Consider the following 12,570-nt stretch of genomic DNA (forward strand, 5'->3'; position numbering starts at 1 on the left):
TCCAAATTTGGTCATCAGTAGTAGCTGGTTATGGTGAATTATGTGTGTGCTTTCAGCCAATCAGAATCGGGGAAATATTTTGAATGAATAATAAACATATTTATTATGTTGGAGTCCCTTCCCCCCTTTCTCCTTCGTTCAAATTCTTCTCCATCTCTTTCCTTTCGCTCGTCACGACTGATTAAGGGCCAGGAATAAAAAGGCTCTTTCTTCTTGTAAACTTTGCCAGTGCCATTTCTAGGTGGCGCGCGAGACACGCTCTGCGAAATGCCGCGAGCTTCCCAAACTACCCAATATGTTTCACAGCAGATTTTAAGTCAAGAATCAAAATATTTTATTTGGGACATACCAGGAACCTTATTTTAAAGGGGCTGTGTCGCGGCAATCCAGTTCATTTTGTTTAATTTTGTCCATTACTCGCCCTCAAAATGGAACTTAAAGTAAGCAAAGAAATTACATGTAGATGACAAAATCAGAGATCCGAGACGAACAAATATGTCTCCTGAGCATTATTTTTGAAGTTGCAAGCAGCAGGGATCAACTTTGAAAAACTGTTAGGCTGAACAGTTTTCCAAAACCCTAATTTCAATCCGTTTCAATCTTCGTCAGTTTTGCCCATCCGTGGCATCTGTTGTTTCTGTTATGTTATTTTAACCTTCCTTTAAAGTTTTAAGCGGTTATTTTTATGTTTCTCTTAATTTAACAGGCATTTTGTAATTTCCTTATTTGGCTGAATTTCGTGACACAGCTGCTTTAAGTTTAATTCTTTTGGAGAATCATTCGGTTCTCATAATCTAAAGTAGATGTAACTTATCATATATCAGTACCAGACATAACATTGCACATCTACACGTCTCTAATAAGCCACTTTCGATATATTAAAATTCAGTATGATAGCGAGTCTTTTTATTAAATTGACCTAAGTTGTAAAAAGGTCGAAACACTTTTCCTGAAAAAAGCTATTTTCCTAACTTCAAAACGAACAGAAGTAATTTCTCCCGATAAGGGTCGGAAGGAAAAAAGCAGCCACCCAAAATGCAGAGATCTTGAGGCTGATTGCGGGAGGTTGTTAGTTGTTACTAATCATTAGGAAGTTTAAGATGCCCACAACGACGAGAACGAGAACGTCAAAAAAGCAATAGATTGAATAGAAAAAACAACTCTGCACGTGCGTCACGCTTTTTTGTACATTTGTTTGCCGTCACTGAACGACTACAACGTATAGTGAAAATACCTAAGGGGCTATTCATGATACCGGAATGACTTTCATTCTGGAACGAGTTCATTCCATCTCCATATATTCCTCTGTACCTCTTTATTTGATACCGAAGCGACATTTCGTTTCCTTACAAGTCATTTCGGATTTCATTCCGAATGAAATTCTCGTTTTGGTAAGAAATTTCACTGATTCTGGTATTATGTACTGAACTTCGTTCCGAATTGGCCACTTTCGATATATAAAAATTCAGCATGACAGCGAGTCTTAGAGGACACAAACAAAGAAAGTGAGTCAACATATTCATTTTCCTTTTTCGTGTCCTCTAAGACTAGTTATCGCTATCACGCTGAATTTAACACGAAAACGGCCTACTGAAAATTGCAAACCGAGTAGTCTGGGGCCTGTGGCGCATGCGTATCTGATCTGGCGCGAGAGAGAACGCCTTAGGATGATAGAGCGTTTTCACATGACGTCACGGTAGCCTGCCGCTTGGAAGTAATGGGCGCAAGAAAGAACGCGGCGCGCGAGCTCTCTCGCGCCCCGTTCTTTCCTATGTCGGTTACTTCCAAGCGCCTGCTAAGCAGGGTAACGTCACGGCGGCCATATTGGTTTTCCAAAACAATGAAACGGCGGCCATGTTGGTGTACCAAAGCAATCCTGTGGGAGTTGAACTCTTTTCTTATGTAAACAATTTCGTTTGTTGTCATAAATTTGCAAAGATGTTGGCCACGTGAGTGAAAATGCTCTGTAGGCTGTTATCATGTGAATGCAGTACGAATTTCATTCTGGTACGAAACTCGTCCCGAAAGTCACTCCGGTATCACGTAAACAGCCCGTAATATCATGTTTTGTGGACGACGCAGACATGGTACGACGAAATCTTCTTTCTCTTTCTGAACGTGGATATGGTTGTTGGGAATTCAGCTTTGGAAGAGTTCGTTTGCATTAGACAAGGTAAGCGAGTTGGAATAATCGCAATAGAGATTGAAAGAACGCGAATTCACTTTTCATGCGAAGTTTCCGGCGCCAACGCTGCCGTGGTATCTTAAACTCTCTAATTAGAGGAGGATTAGCTTACGGTACTTTGGCTAACAAAACCAATTTTGGTATTTTGCACAGACGTGCGCGCGCACGTGGAGGTTTAACTGTACAATACTATTAACAGTCTGTCAACTACAATCTCAATCTTGCAGACACAATGTAGCAGAGTTTCTCTATAAAATTACATAATGGAGCTGATTGTAGTGTCGGCAGACATCACACTTTGTTCCGAGCTGTCTGTTCTATCACTGCCGCAGATACTGGGCTCCTTTTGATTGGCTGGGCACTCAAAATGGACACAATGAAATACCTTTCAAAGAAAAAAAATGAAGATTGTTAAACAGTGGACAGCTCTAATAACATTCACTGTCATCAGTGGACAGCTCTAATAACATTCACTGTCATCAGTGGACAGCTCTATTTGAACTTCCATACAACCTCTGTATTTACAGATTATCATAAGTGGCTGCGACACTTTCAGATCAAGGCTGTCACTTAGGGCCGCGGGATGGATATTTCCCCTGGCCACTAGGCCCAGGCTACTGTAGTTTCACAAGAAAACAAAAGGAAAATATAACCAAAAGAATGCCGTGGCTACTCAATTTCCCAGCTACTGATTGCAGTAGCGGATCCAGGGGAAGGCCCCCCCCCCCCCCCCATCTAAAGGTCTGGATCTGGATTGCATATACTTGGCAACTTCAAACCTTAGTGACAGCCCTGCAGATGATACAATAATTACAGCATATCTTGTCTTTTATTATTATCTCTACAAGTGGACAGAACAAAAGTCTGATTGTCAAGAAATGAGATGCAAGAGAAATTTTTTAACAACGACCCTTAGTACAGGATGCAGTGCTTCTTGCCAAGGTCAGAATAGCTTATGGCAATAAAATTAAAAATCATTTGGCATAGTAGTAATTGCTTTCTTTTTAACAGTGGTTGGAGTGGTGCAAGCTCCAATACCTATCCACTTATTCCTTATATAGCAAGTGACCACTAAGCCAGTTGTAGTTACAAACAATCAGCTTTTTGAGGATATCTGCTTACAAGACTCAGCTTTGAAATTATTCCACTATAATGATGCATACCTCATTTGCCGTATTGTCAACACCAACAATACGAACAAAAACAACTGGTCTGGCATCAAAAGTAAGATACTGCCATGATCTATAAAGAAACATGCAGAGAAAAGCAATAAAAAAATAAGGTTATTATAAAAGGCATTTTGAAAAGATGCTCAAGTAATGTCATTCAATTTTTCACTTATAAATAACTTATCAAATTTATTATTTTATTGCAATTCTTCATAAAGGTAGTATGAGGTGGTTCTTCATTGCTTACATCTTCCTGCTCTTGCATGGTTCTGATATTAAAACAGCACCAAATCTCTGTGCATGTTTTCTTTTCAAAAAAGATTTAGCCACTTTGAGCTTTGAAGTTTAAGCTTTGCATCCAAAACAAGCACAATATTTAAATAATTGCTTATAGTCATCTGTAATAATAGTTCAGACCTGCATTCTTCCTTTGTCTTGTCCACGACTCTAACCCAGCTCTGTTGATCACAGGAAACTTCAATATAATAACTGTACCTGCGTTCGTCAAGGTCCCACAGAAGTAGTCTAGCAATAAACAAAATATTTAACCATAAACTTCTATTAAAAAAAAAAAAACATTTAGTTAACAACAACAACAACATCAATGACAAAGCACTGTATTTGACATGCTGCACTCTGCATCAAGCTTGCACAACAGGCATTGACTTGTTAGTCTTTTTCTGGAGAGTGAAGGCAGGTGCGAAGCAAGTAAGGGGCACAAGACACATGTGAAGGTGACTTCCCCCATCGTGAATGCTTCACACTTATCTTCGCTTTGCTGAAAAACGCAACAAAAATAACACCTGTTCTGCATCAGTCTCTCACCTCATCGAACCAATAATGTATGGCTGTGGTAGTTGAACCACAATTGCTCCACTTCCCAATTGATGACAGGTGTAGCCAATGTTCCAATCATAATTTCCAACTTCCCCATTTAGGAGGGCATTACGACTCCGACTCACACCCTCAATCACACTGGCTCCCAACAATGGTAAGGCTACATTCTCTGAGGGCACTGTTTTGATGGTAAAAAAAAAGAAGAAAAAAGTGAAAAAAATGAAAAAAATATATAACATGAATTTTCACTCATGAAACTCTCAGCTGTAGCAGAATCTACAAATCCAGGAAAAACGTCCTTTGGACAGTAATGCAGTACTTGTGATTTTCTGTAATTTGCAGGTGCTGTCATAAAACAGTGCAACCTTTCAGAAACATCTTGCTGTTCTCCCTCCCCACGAGCTATATAAAGCGGAAAAAATTCTGGATACACGCTTCCAACCTTGTTTTTGGTTCGGGGAGGGGGCGGGGAGGTTGGTCATGTATGATATAAAGAGAGCCCCACAAAAGCAAATGTGTTCCAAGATGTTTGTCCATGATTGTAGGTATAGAAGGTGTTTTGCTCATGTGGCCAGCATCTATGCAAATTTATTAGTTCAAAAGAAAGCATTTACGTAAGAAAAGAGTTTCAGAGGATTGGTTTGGGACACCAACATGGCCGCTGTTTCAGTGATTTGGAACACTAATGCACCTATCAATGTAAACCCTGAGGGGGGGGGGGGGGGAGTGTGGGCAAGGGGTGGGGATTTGACAAATTCTAAAATTTTTTGATCAAATTCCCCAGGGTGGGAAACGAATGGTCAATCAAAAGTGTCAAAAAAGCCCCCACCCCAGGGGAAAAAATCTAAACAAACAATACTATAATACTGTATAAAACGAATTAAAAGGACATTTCAAAAGTACGTCCTTACTAAACATAAGCTCCGTTAAATTACTCGCTGTAATTAAGTATTTTCTCTCTCCACTAGCATCTCTTATTTTGAACAATAAAATCACTCTAGGAAGATTGACCGTGCTATTATAATATTGATGAAACGTAAAATGCTTTATAACATCTGCTCAACATGTCGGAACAGGTCGGATCAGTGACCCGTAAAAAATCCTCTGACTTTCATGGTAGAATTCGATTTCAATCAAGTTTTACAATCAGATGGGAACTTGAAGATAAAAACTTTCTCAAAATAGACATGATCTGTTTAGATGACAGTTTAAAGTATCGGATTATGGCAATTAAAACAAATGAAAACTTCACACCTTTCTCCAACAGCATGACTTTCAGAAAGGCTCGAGGGACGGTAACCGCTTCTGAATTGATACCAGGCTTCTGTCGGTCAAAGTCAGATGTCCCGACCCCGGGGTCGCTTTGCCAATCAAAAGCCCAACAGGGGGATAGTCTCAGGCATCACATCCCCGCCCCTTGCCCGCACACCCCCCCCGCCCCCCCACGGGATTTACATTGATAGGTGTATACTATGGCAACATGATGTCATGTGAAAATGCTCTGTAAGTAGAGGGTTAAGGTTCTACTTTGAAGCTACACAGGAACTCTGCTATAAAGAACAGCCAAGGGTCTGGGAAATCAGTTGGTAGGGGTATTTGATATTGAGGTTGAGCTACAGCATAAATTTCACTTTTACCGCAGTGAAAAAATTCATTCATTATGCTGAGGTTTATTCATAGAGTTAACACCCATTGTTGCAGACACCCTTGTGATTGTGAGTTAGTATGCTTTATAGTGAGAATCCATAATTGGGGGAGTTTATTTCTTGTCAATCAGACATTCATAATTTATCTTTATCAGTAATGATGAGGTGCCAACACAATTATTGCATTATTGGGGTTTCAGTGTAGCAGGGGTATTTTTTTAAGGTATTACGTTTGACAGTGAAATGCTACACAGTGCATGTCAAATGACGCTACAGCTCTTAGATTTGAAATTAAAACATTGCTTTTGCGCCGTCTTTGATAAGGACGGAGGATAAACATCCGAGAATGGGTAATAAAGCAAGTGGAAATTTTCCGCAGAAGCTTACCTATGACTCCATCTGCCCCTAGCTCACAAGTAGTATTGGAATACAAACATTCAAAGTGTACCAAATGAAAAACCTTGTTGACAGTGTTATGCACACCATAAACACGAATATACCTGCAAAATAAGAAGGGAAATAATAAGAACAGAAAAGTAGATTATAAAATGATAATAATAATAATAATAATAATAATAATAATAATAATAATAATAATAATAGTAATAATAATAATAATGATGATGATGATGATGATGATTATTTTACAAATACATTTAGCATTTCTGGGAGAAGTACACTGATTCTGAAATAAGTGGGACATTATAATTCTTTTATTCTGTAGCTGTCCACTTTTGGTTGACCTATGAAAACTGTGATAAGGGCACAAAAAGTCTGAGTGAAGAGCTGCCTTCAACTGCAAAAGACTGTAAAGTCTGTCTTGTTACTCTGATAAAAAAAGCTTTGTCTTACCAAAATATTGGGCTTGACAATAACAATTTTAACCCCAATATCCACATACAAATTCTCCAAACTGATCTCTATATATTTCCTAAAGAACTAGTTGAAAGAATTTGATAAAAGATCAAAGCATTTACTCTGTGTTAACTCTTAAAACCTTCTCTTTTGATGACGTATTGATATTCATTTGTAAGGAGAAAGTTGGTCACTCTCGGAGATAAAGGGTTAACCATTTTAGCTATCTGATCAACCTGGCAAATTGCATTAAGGTTAATCTTGTTACTTGCCTGACGACTCGTGGTTTAAAATGTAAGGTTTGCCATGACCGACAAAAGTACTTGGAGTAATCTATGACCCTTATCCAGTCTGAATTGTCCATTGACACCTCAATATAGTATGAATAAGACCTCTGATCTTTATTCCAAAGCAACATTTTTATTGTGTTGATGATACTTGGACGACCCAAATCAATGCAGATGCCCCTGTCCCCATCAACAATTAAATGTCTTGTAAACCCACGGTCCAGGTCAAAGTGTGTGGTGTCGCCATCGAGCAAACACTCGCGCATCTCTCCCTCTATCACCTCAGCACCGTGACGTGATGTTGCTATGTTTTCCTCTGGAACTACAATGGATAAAAAAGTACACTAGTGAGTCCCAATGAGTCAACAAGGGGCATCAGCAACCACGACAGTGACGAGGCTAGCCTGTGAGCAAGCTCTCCGGGGCACTCTGGCGGTGGGGGGAGGGGGTTTGGGGGCGGGGAAGGAAGGTTAGCTTGCAACTATGTCTCTGGAATGTGAATTCCAACTCCAATTCCCCTGTTGCTCCCTGTTGACTAAGTTGTCAGATTTCTGCCAATCAGCACGAAGCATAAAGGAGTGAGAATGTTAACAAGCATTGAAAAACACATGTCAGGGGTAATGACATTATTACTTATGTCATCTCTGCCAATCAGCATTTTGCATCAACTTTTTAGATGCAGATATTCAAATTCCAGAGAATGGTTGCAAGCTCTACTTCCTTTTCCTGCCCTGCGGCCACAGCACCCTAAAGAGCTTGCTCGCAGGCTATGACAAGGCCCTCTTGGAGGCGGGGGGGGGGGGGGGGGGGATGTAGATTGACTTTCAGATACGATCATTTTGTATTTTGAGGGGTAGGCCATGTCCCTGTCAATATTTAACCGATCTTTATATCCTTAGTTGCCATTTCATCTGCTCCTCTGTTGCTGTTTCAAGGCCATGTGGCTTGTCAGAATTTTTCCCTAACAGGGCCTCAGTGACAGAAACAGCAGTGAAAAATTAATCAAAAAGTCTATTTGTGCTGCTAAAACTTCACTGGAATGTGAGTGTTCCATTTTGCTCAATAATACATACAACCACCATGCATGGGGATAAGAACATGGTGCAATTTACTGGTCACATACAAAGCTTAAAAAATAATGGTAAAATAAAAAACCCTAGTAAGGTTGCTACTGGATGCGTTTGTTTACAGAAGGTTGGGGAAAATTTTGGCATGTTGGATCAGTGGTTGCTTATGAGAGGTGGTCACACAAGGAGGTTCAAGCATATTTACAAAAATTACTAACCATTTTGTCCCATGTCAGTCCAAGCCCCAGGGGTACGGGCTTTTTTGACTGCCGATTGTAATAATAAGTTAAGGCACCCGACAAATTTTTTTTCAAGTTCAAATATGCAGGGGTGGGGTGGGCAGATGTTGAGGTTTGGAACTGACCAGTGCATAACAGGGCAGATTTAAGGCCCATTTACAAAGAACAACTTTGTGAATGCAATGTGCTTATGATGAGCCCACAATGTCTCATGTACATCACACCTACAACATAACTGATTTGCGAGTGTCACAGGTTTGATTTACATGATATGATTTGTGCTGTAGGATCATCAGTAGCAGTTAGGCTTTTAGCTGCATGGTTGAAGTCATTGTAGGCTAACTATCACATGTGTAATTAAATCACACTTCCGTGTTTTAACAGCTTACCCAAATGCCCCCTGAACTTCATTTCATTTACTCGGCTTTCTGTCTTAATACGAATTGCATCCAGAATGGCATCAGCTGAGAAAAGTTCAGAAGGGCGGACAATGTCAAACAAATCATGTAAACTTATGAGCGGAAGCCGAACTTTATCCAATATGTCCCTCAAGTCGGCCTCGGCAATTCCTTCTGCAGATTCCACCCATTCCCTAACTGCTCTAAAAATCTGATTTTCAGGCGCACAAAACGAGTCTCTCTTAATGATTTCAACCAGCCCAGATTTTGTCAGGCACGAAAAACCATCCGTCGATAAAACTTCTACCGCATTCCTGTCCAAAAAGCTCAAACACGTTGTACACAGATCTGTCATTTGGTAAAGCAAAGCGGTGTCAAACACAAAACAAACGTTCCTGATGCTTAGTGTCGCTTTAAGATAGCCTTGAAGAGCACTTTCGAGCGCTAGAAATCCGTATTTATGCGCCAAACTTAACAGTTCTAAGATCGTCTCCTCTTTGAAGTCCCCGAGGTAAACTTTTCCAGTGTAAACATACTTAAGTAAGGCGTTAAATGCCGGCGCTGTTGTGTCCTTGATTTCGATTTGAGCTTCCGGGTTTGTTTCTCTCATTCCACCGTATAACAGTGCTCTAAAATACTCGCTTCGAGCTGCAAGAATGACTCTGTGAGCGAAAAACTTTGAACCCTCCACAACAAATGTTACATCAGTGAACTCTTGTGAACGATAGAGGGCGCTAGCTTGAGATGACAACAGCTCGACATGATCGATTTCCCCGGCTGCAATATGCAAGTTTCCTAAACGAATATCGGGACTATCACCCATGAAAACGTCCTAGAGAAACATCCGCAAATATCTTACAAAAACAACACCCACTTTACAACGATAGTACGTGTACTTCTTCGGTTAAGTTGACTTTTTACTACTATCGATTTACGTCAGCTTGGTAACCACATTGGTTGTGCCCCAGGCTCCCAAAGCTCCAATACCAAAGGTTTTCCACAGGAAGGCCAAGAAGTGTAAGTGTCCTGTTACTTCGGCCACCTTTTAGACTATTCATTGAGTGGGATGGAAAGAAAAATAAAAAGTGGACCAATTTGGAACACAAAAACGCAAAGTGTATATGGGCTGATATCAATATGGAAAGCAGTCCTGATAAGAGGCAGAAACATGTTGAGGTTATATTCAAATAAAAGTCAATGCTATGAAAGAGTGGTCATTTTTGAACATGAAAAGACGGACACCTTGGTAAAACGAACACCTACTGTTGGTCCCTGCCTTTCCCAGTTTACTCCCTTCATTTGACCCTCTGTTAGACGGACATCTCTTTCAGGGCCTATTTACGTGGAGGTGGGAGGCCCCAGCTAGGTGAGGTCACCCGCTTCGGAGGTAGGCATGTCACGATTGCCGCTGGAAAATTCGCCAAAAGTCCCAAAAAGTGCTCAAGTAGTGCTCGAATTTTAAAAAAGTGCTCGAAAGTTGCTCGTAGTGTTTAATTATTTTCTAGTAGATGTTCATAAATATTCTTAGTTTTATAAAAGCTTTAACCCTCGATGTTTCTTTTTCTCAAAATTGACTGTTCCCACAGTTAAAAGGATAAAAGTGCATTTTCACTAAAACAGTCAGGTGACAAGGTGGAATTCTTCAAATTCATGATAATAGAATTACTCGGTTTAGCTTTCACTTTAAGTTAAGAAATTGGAAAGCAACAACGTCAGCAAAGATAGATCTATCCAGCGATACCTCGTTTTGGATATTTTGACCGATCCTGACAGAGTTACACTCACGAAAAAAGGAACATTTTGGGGTAAAATCCACTGCCAATTTCGCTGTTTACATACTACTCTTTAAAAATTAAATTTGTCCCTTTCCTAAAAAGTTAGCCAGCCACAATTCCATGCAAAAGAAAGACGATAAAGTGGGCAACAAAACTGCTAATAAAGAAGGAAAAGAAGGGAAAAAAGAGAGCGAGAGAGAAAGATCGAAATGCCTTTTTTTCTTGCAAAACTCGTTTTTAGCCATGCTTATTAACCGAAAACTGGTCCAAAGAAGAGGAATTGGTGAAAAATGCAGTTTTTTCGCTACTCGCCGGAGGTCACCACTGAGGGGTTAAACATGTGGAAAATTGTAAAAAAGTGCTTAAATGTTGCCCAAAAAGCGAAAAAATGCTCAAATTCTGCTCAAAAGTCAAGAAAGTGCTCAAGAGTGCTGGAAAGTTAAAATAGTGCTCCAAATTCGAAAAAGTGCCCACATGCCTATTCTGTGGGGTAGCCCGCATGTCAATATAATGTCTCCTTTTGATCTGATCACGTTTACACAAGAGAGACATAATAGCTGGGGTGACCCGTCAACCGAGGCTGAGGCGGGCTACACTGTAAGCCAGACCGGGTATCCCTGTTCGGGGTCGGATTCGTGTTACATCAAATTCATTGAAAGAACAACTAACTGTCTTTGACGGTGCCTTATTAGATCAGTAAAAACGACACTAGGAAGCCACTGCACTGAAAGATTTCAGCAAAAGCAGCGGGTGAGAGTAGAGAGCATTAACCGCCAAAGCAAGTCAGTTACCAGCCATTGTCTACGTGCTTAGCAACCATTCAATAATCATGAGGAAGTGAACCCGGGATGGCGCGGTTGGAAGATTGCACGTAAACGCGTGTTATTTTTTCAGCGCCAGATCCAGACCTTGAGATAAAAGCAGGGGGGGCGGACATCCACAGCCTGGGATGGGGGGAGGGCGGTCTCCAAAAATTTTTTTCGGCCCTCCGGGCATCAGTTTGGTCTAAAAATAAGGAAATAAAAGGGGGGGGGGGGGGGAACCCGGGCCCTTCCCTTGGATCCGCCGCTGTCTTTTACTCCACCTGAGCGGGTTACCTCACCTATCTGAGGTCCCCCACCTCTATGTAAACAGGCCCTAAGAAGGGCACTTCGTGCTGGTCGCAAAGCTGATCCTCTTAGAGATAGTTGACTGTAAACGCCACATCTTCATAATGAAAGGACAAAATGACTTCAACATTGTTCATGTTTATTATCGGTCTGGAACAATATAGTCTTAGCGATTTACTGTTTCCTTTACAAATGACGAACAATCCATTTAATAAATACGCTTCCTCGCTTTGAGATTCCTCCTCTCTATATACAAATTTTACAATTATTACTTGATTGGACAGATTTTTACATACGACTCAAAATCCAACAAGCAAATTTCAGCAAGTCGAAAATGACTTAACATTATGGTTGTATGAAGAGTAAATTTTAAGCTTGGTAAATCAATGTAAAATATGCGATAATCAGTTTGTCACGAGCGTATTCCACACTCAGTCCTAACATGCTGATTATCATGGTTATAACTTATAATATAGGAATATATGGAACAGGGAAGTAATAAACTAATAATCATCTTAACTACGAACCATACAAAATACTAAAAACTGTTTGATTGCCAAAAAAAAAAAAAAAAAAAAATTAATAATAATAATAATAATAATAATAATAATAATAATAATAATAATAATAATAATAATAATAATAATAATAAAAAATACAGACTAGTGTAAGTTGTTGCCTGCCTTTCTCAGTTTTACCAATGATATCTAAACCAGGAACACTTGCAATTCTAACTATGTTCTAACTATATTTCTGTTCTTCACGTCCTACACCTTTAATCCTTGCACGTGTTAATTCGTCTTGTTCTGGGAAGACCTTAGATAACAATGAGCTCAACCAGGTTGGGAGTCCAGCGGTTTGAGTGAAAACAAGGGTTTAGACTGGGGTGGCCAGTCTCGCGGGCTCATAAAACCTGGTCGCGGTCATTCTTACTAAAGGATTTTCCTTGTACTGAGAACCGATCGCACAATTTCACTGCACTCAGCAACAGGCTACATGTTTT

The 12,570-nt window shown here is 40.1% G+C and overlaps 2 protein-coding genes across 2 annotated transcripts in view; both read right to left on the reverse strand.

Annotated features, from left to right (window-relative positions):
* On the reverse strand, positions 1–9,599 carry LOC140943386 (BTB/POZ domain-containing protein 9-like). Its single transcript, XM_073392464.1, has 7 exons — positions 8,675–9,599; positions 6,965–7,301; positions 6,225–6,337; positions 4,180–4,369; positions 3,772–3,879; positions 3,349–3,427; positions 1–2,570 (listed from the first exon to the last, which is right to left on the reverse strand). Exons 1-7 carry the CDS (start codon positions 9,504–9,506, stop codon positions 2,442–2,444), a joined length of 1,788 nt encoding a protein of 595 aa, XP_073248565.1. The 5' UTR covers positions 9,507–9,599; the 3' UTR covers positions 1–2,441.
* Positions 9,600–12,307: 2,708 nt separating this feature from the next.
* The window catches only part of LOC140942507 (visual system homeobox 2-like), a 22,341-nt gene continuing 22,078 nt past the window's right edge, over positions 12,308–12,570 (reverse strand). Inside the window, exon 3 of the mRNA XM_073391419.1 lies at positions 12,308–12,570. This exon is cut by the window's right edge and continues 773 nt beyond it. The gene's annotated coding sequence lies outside the window, so the exon portion shown is untranslated.

The sequence above is a fragment of the Porites lutea genome, chromosome 7 (genome assembly GCF_958299795.1).
Source record: "Porites lutea chromosome 7, jaPorLute2.1, whole genome shotgun sequence".
NCBI classification, from domain to species: Eukaryota; Metazoa; Cnidaria; class Anthozoa; order Scleractinia; family Poritidae; genus Porites; species Porites lutea.

Coding starts and splice junctions, on each gene's coding strand:
- LOC140943386 (XM_073392464.1), bottom strand. CDS start 9,506: ATGGGTGATAGTCCCGATATTCGTTTAGGAAACTTGCATATTGCAGCC. Junction 4,370..6,224: donor AGGGGCAGATGGAGTCATAG/GTAAGCTTCTGC, acceptor CCATCAAAACAG/TGCCCTCAGAGAATGTAGCC. Junction 2,571..3,348: donor TTGACAATACGGCAAATGAG/GTATGCATCATT, acceptor TTTCTTTGAAAG/GTATTTCATTGTGTCCATTT.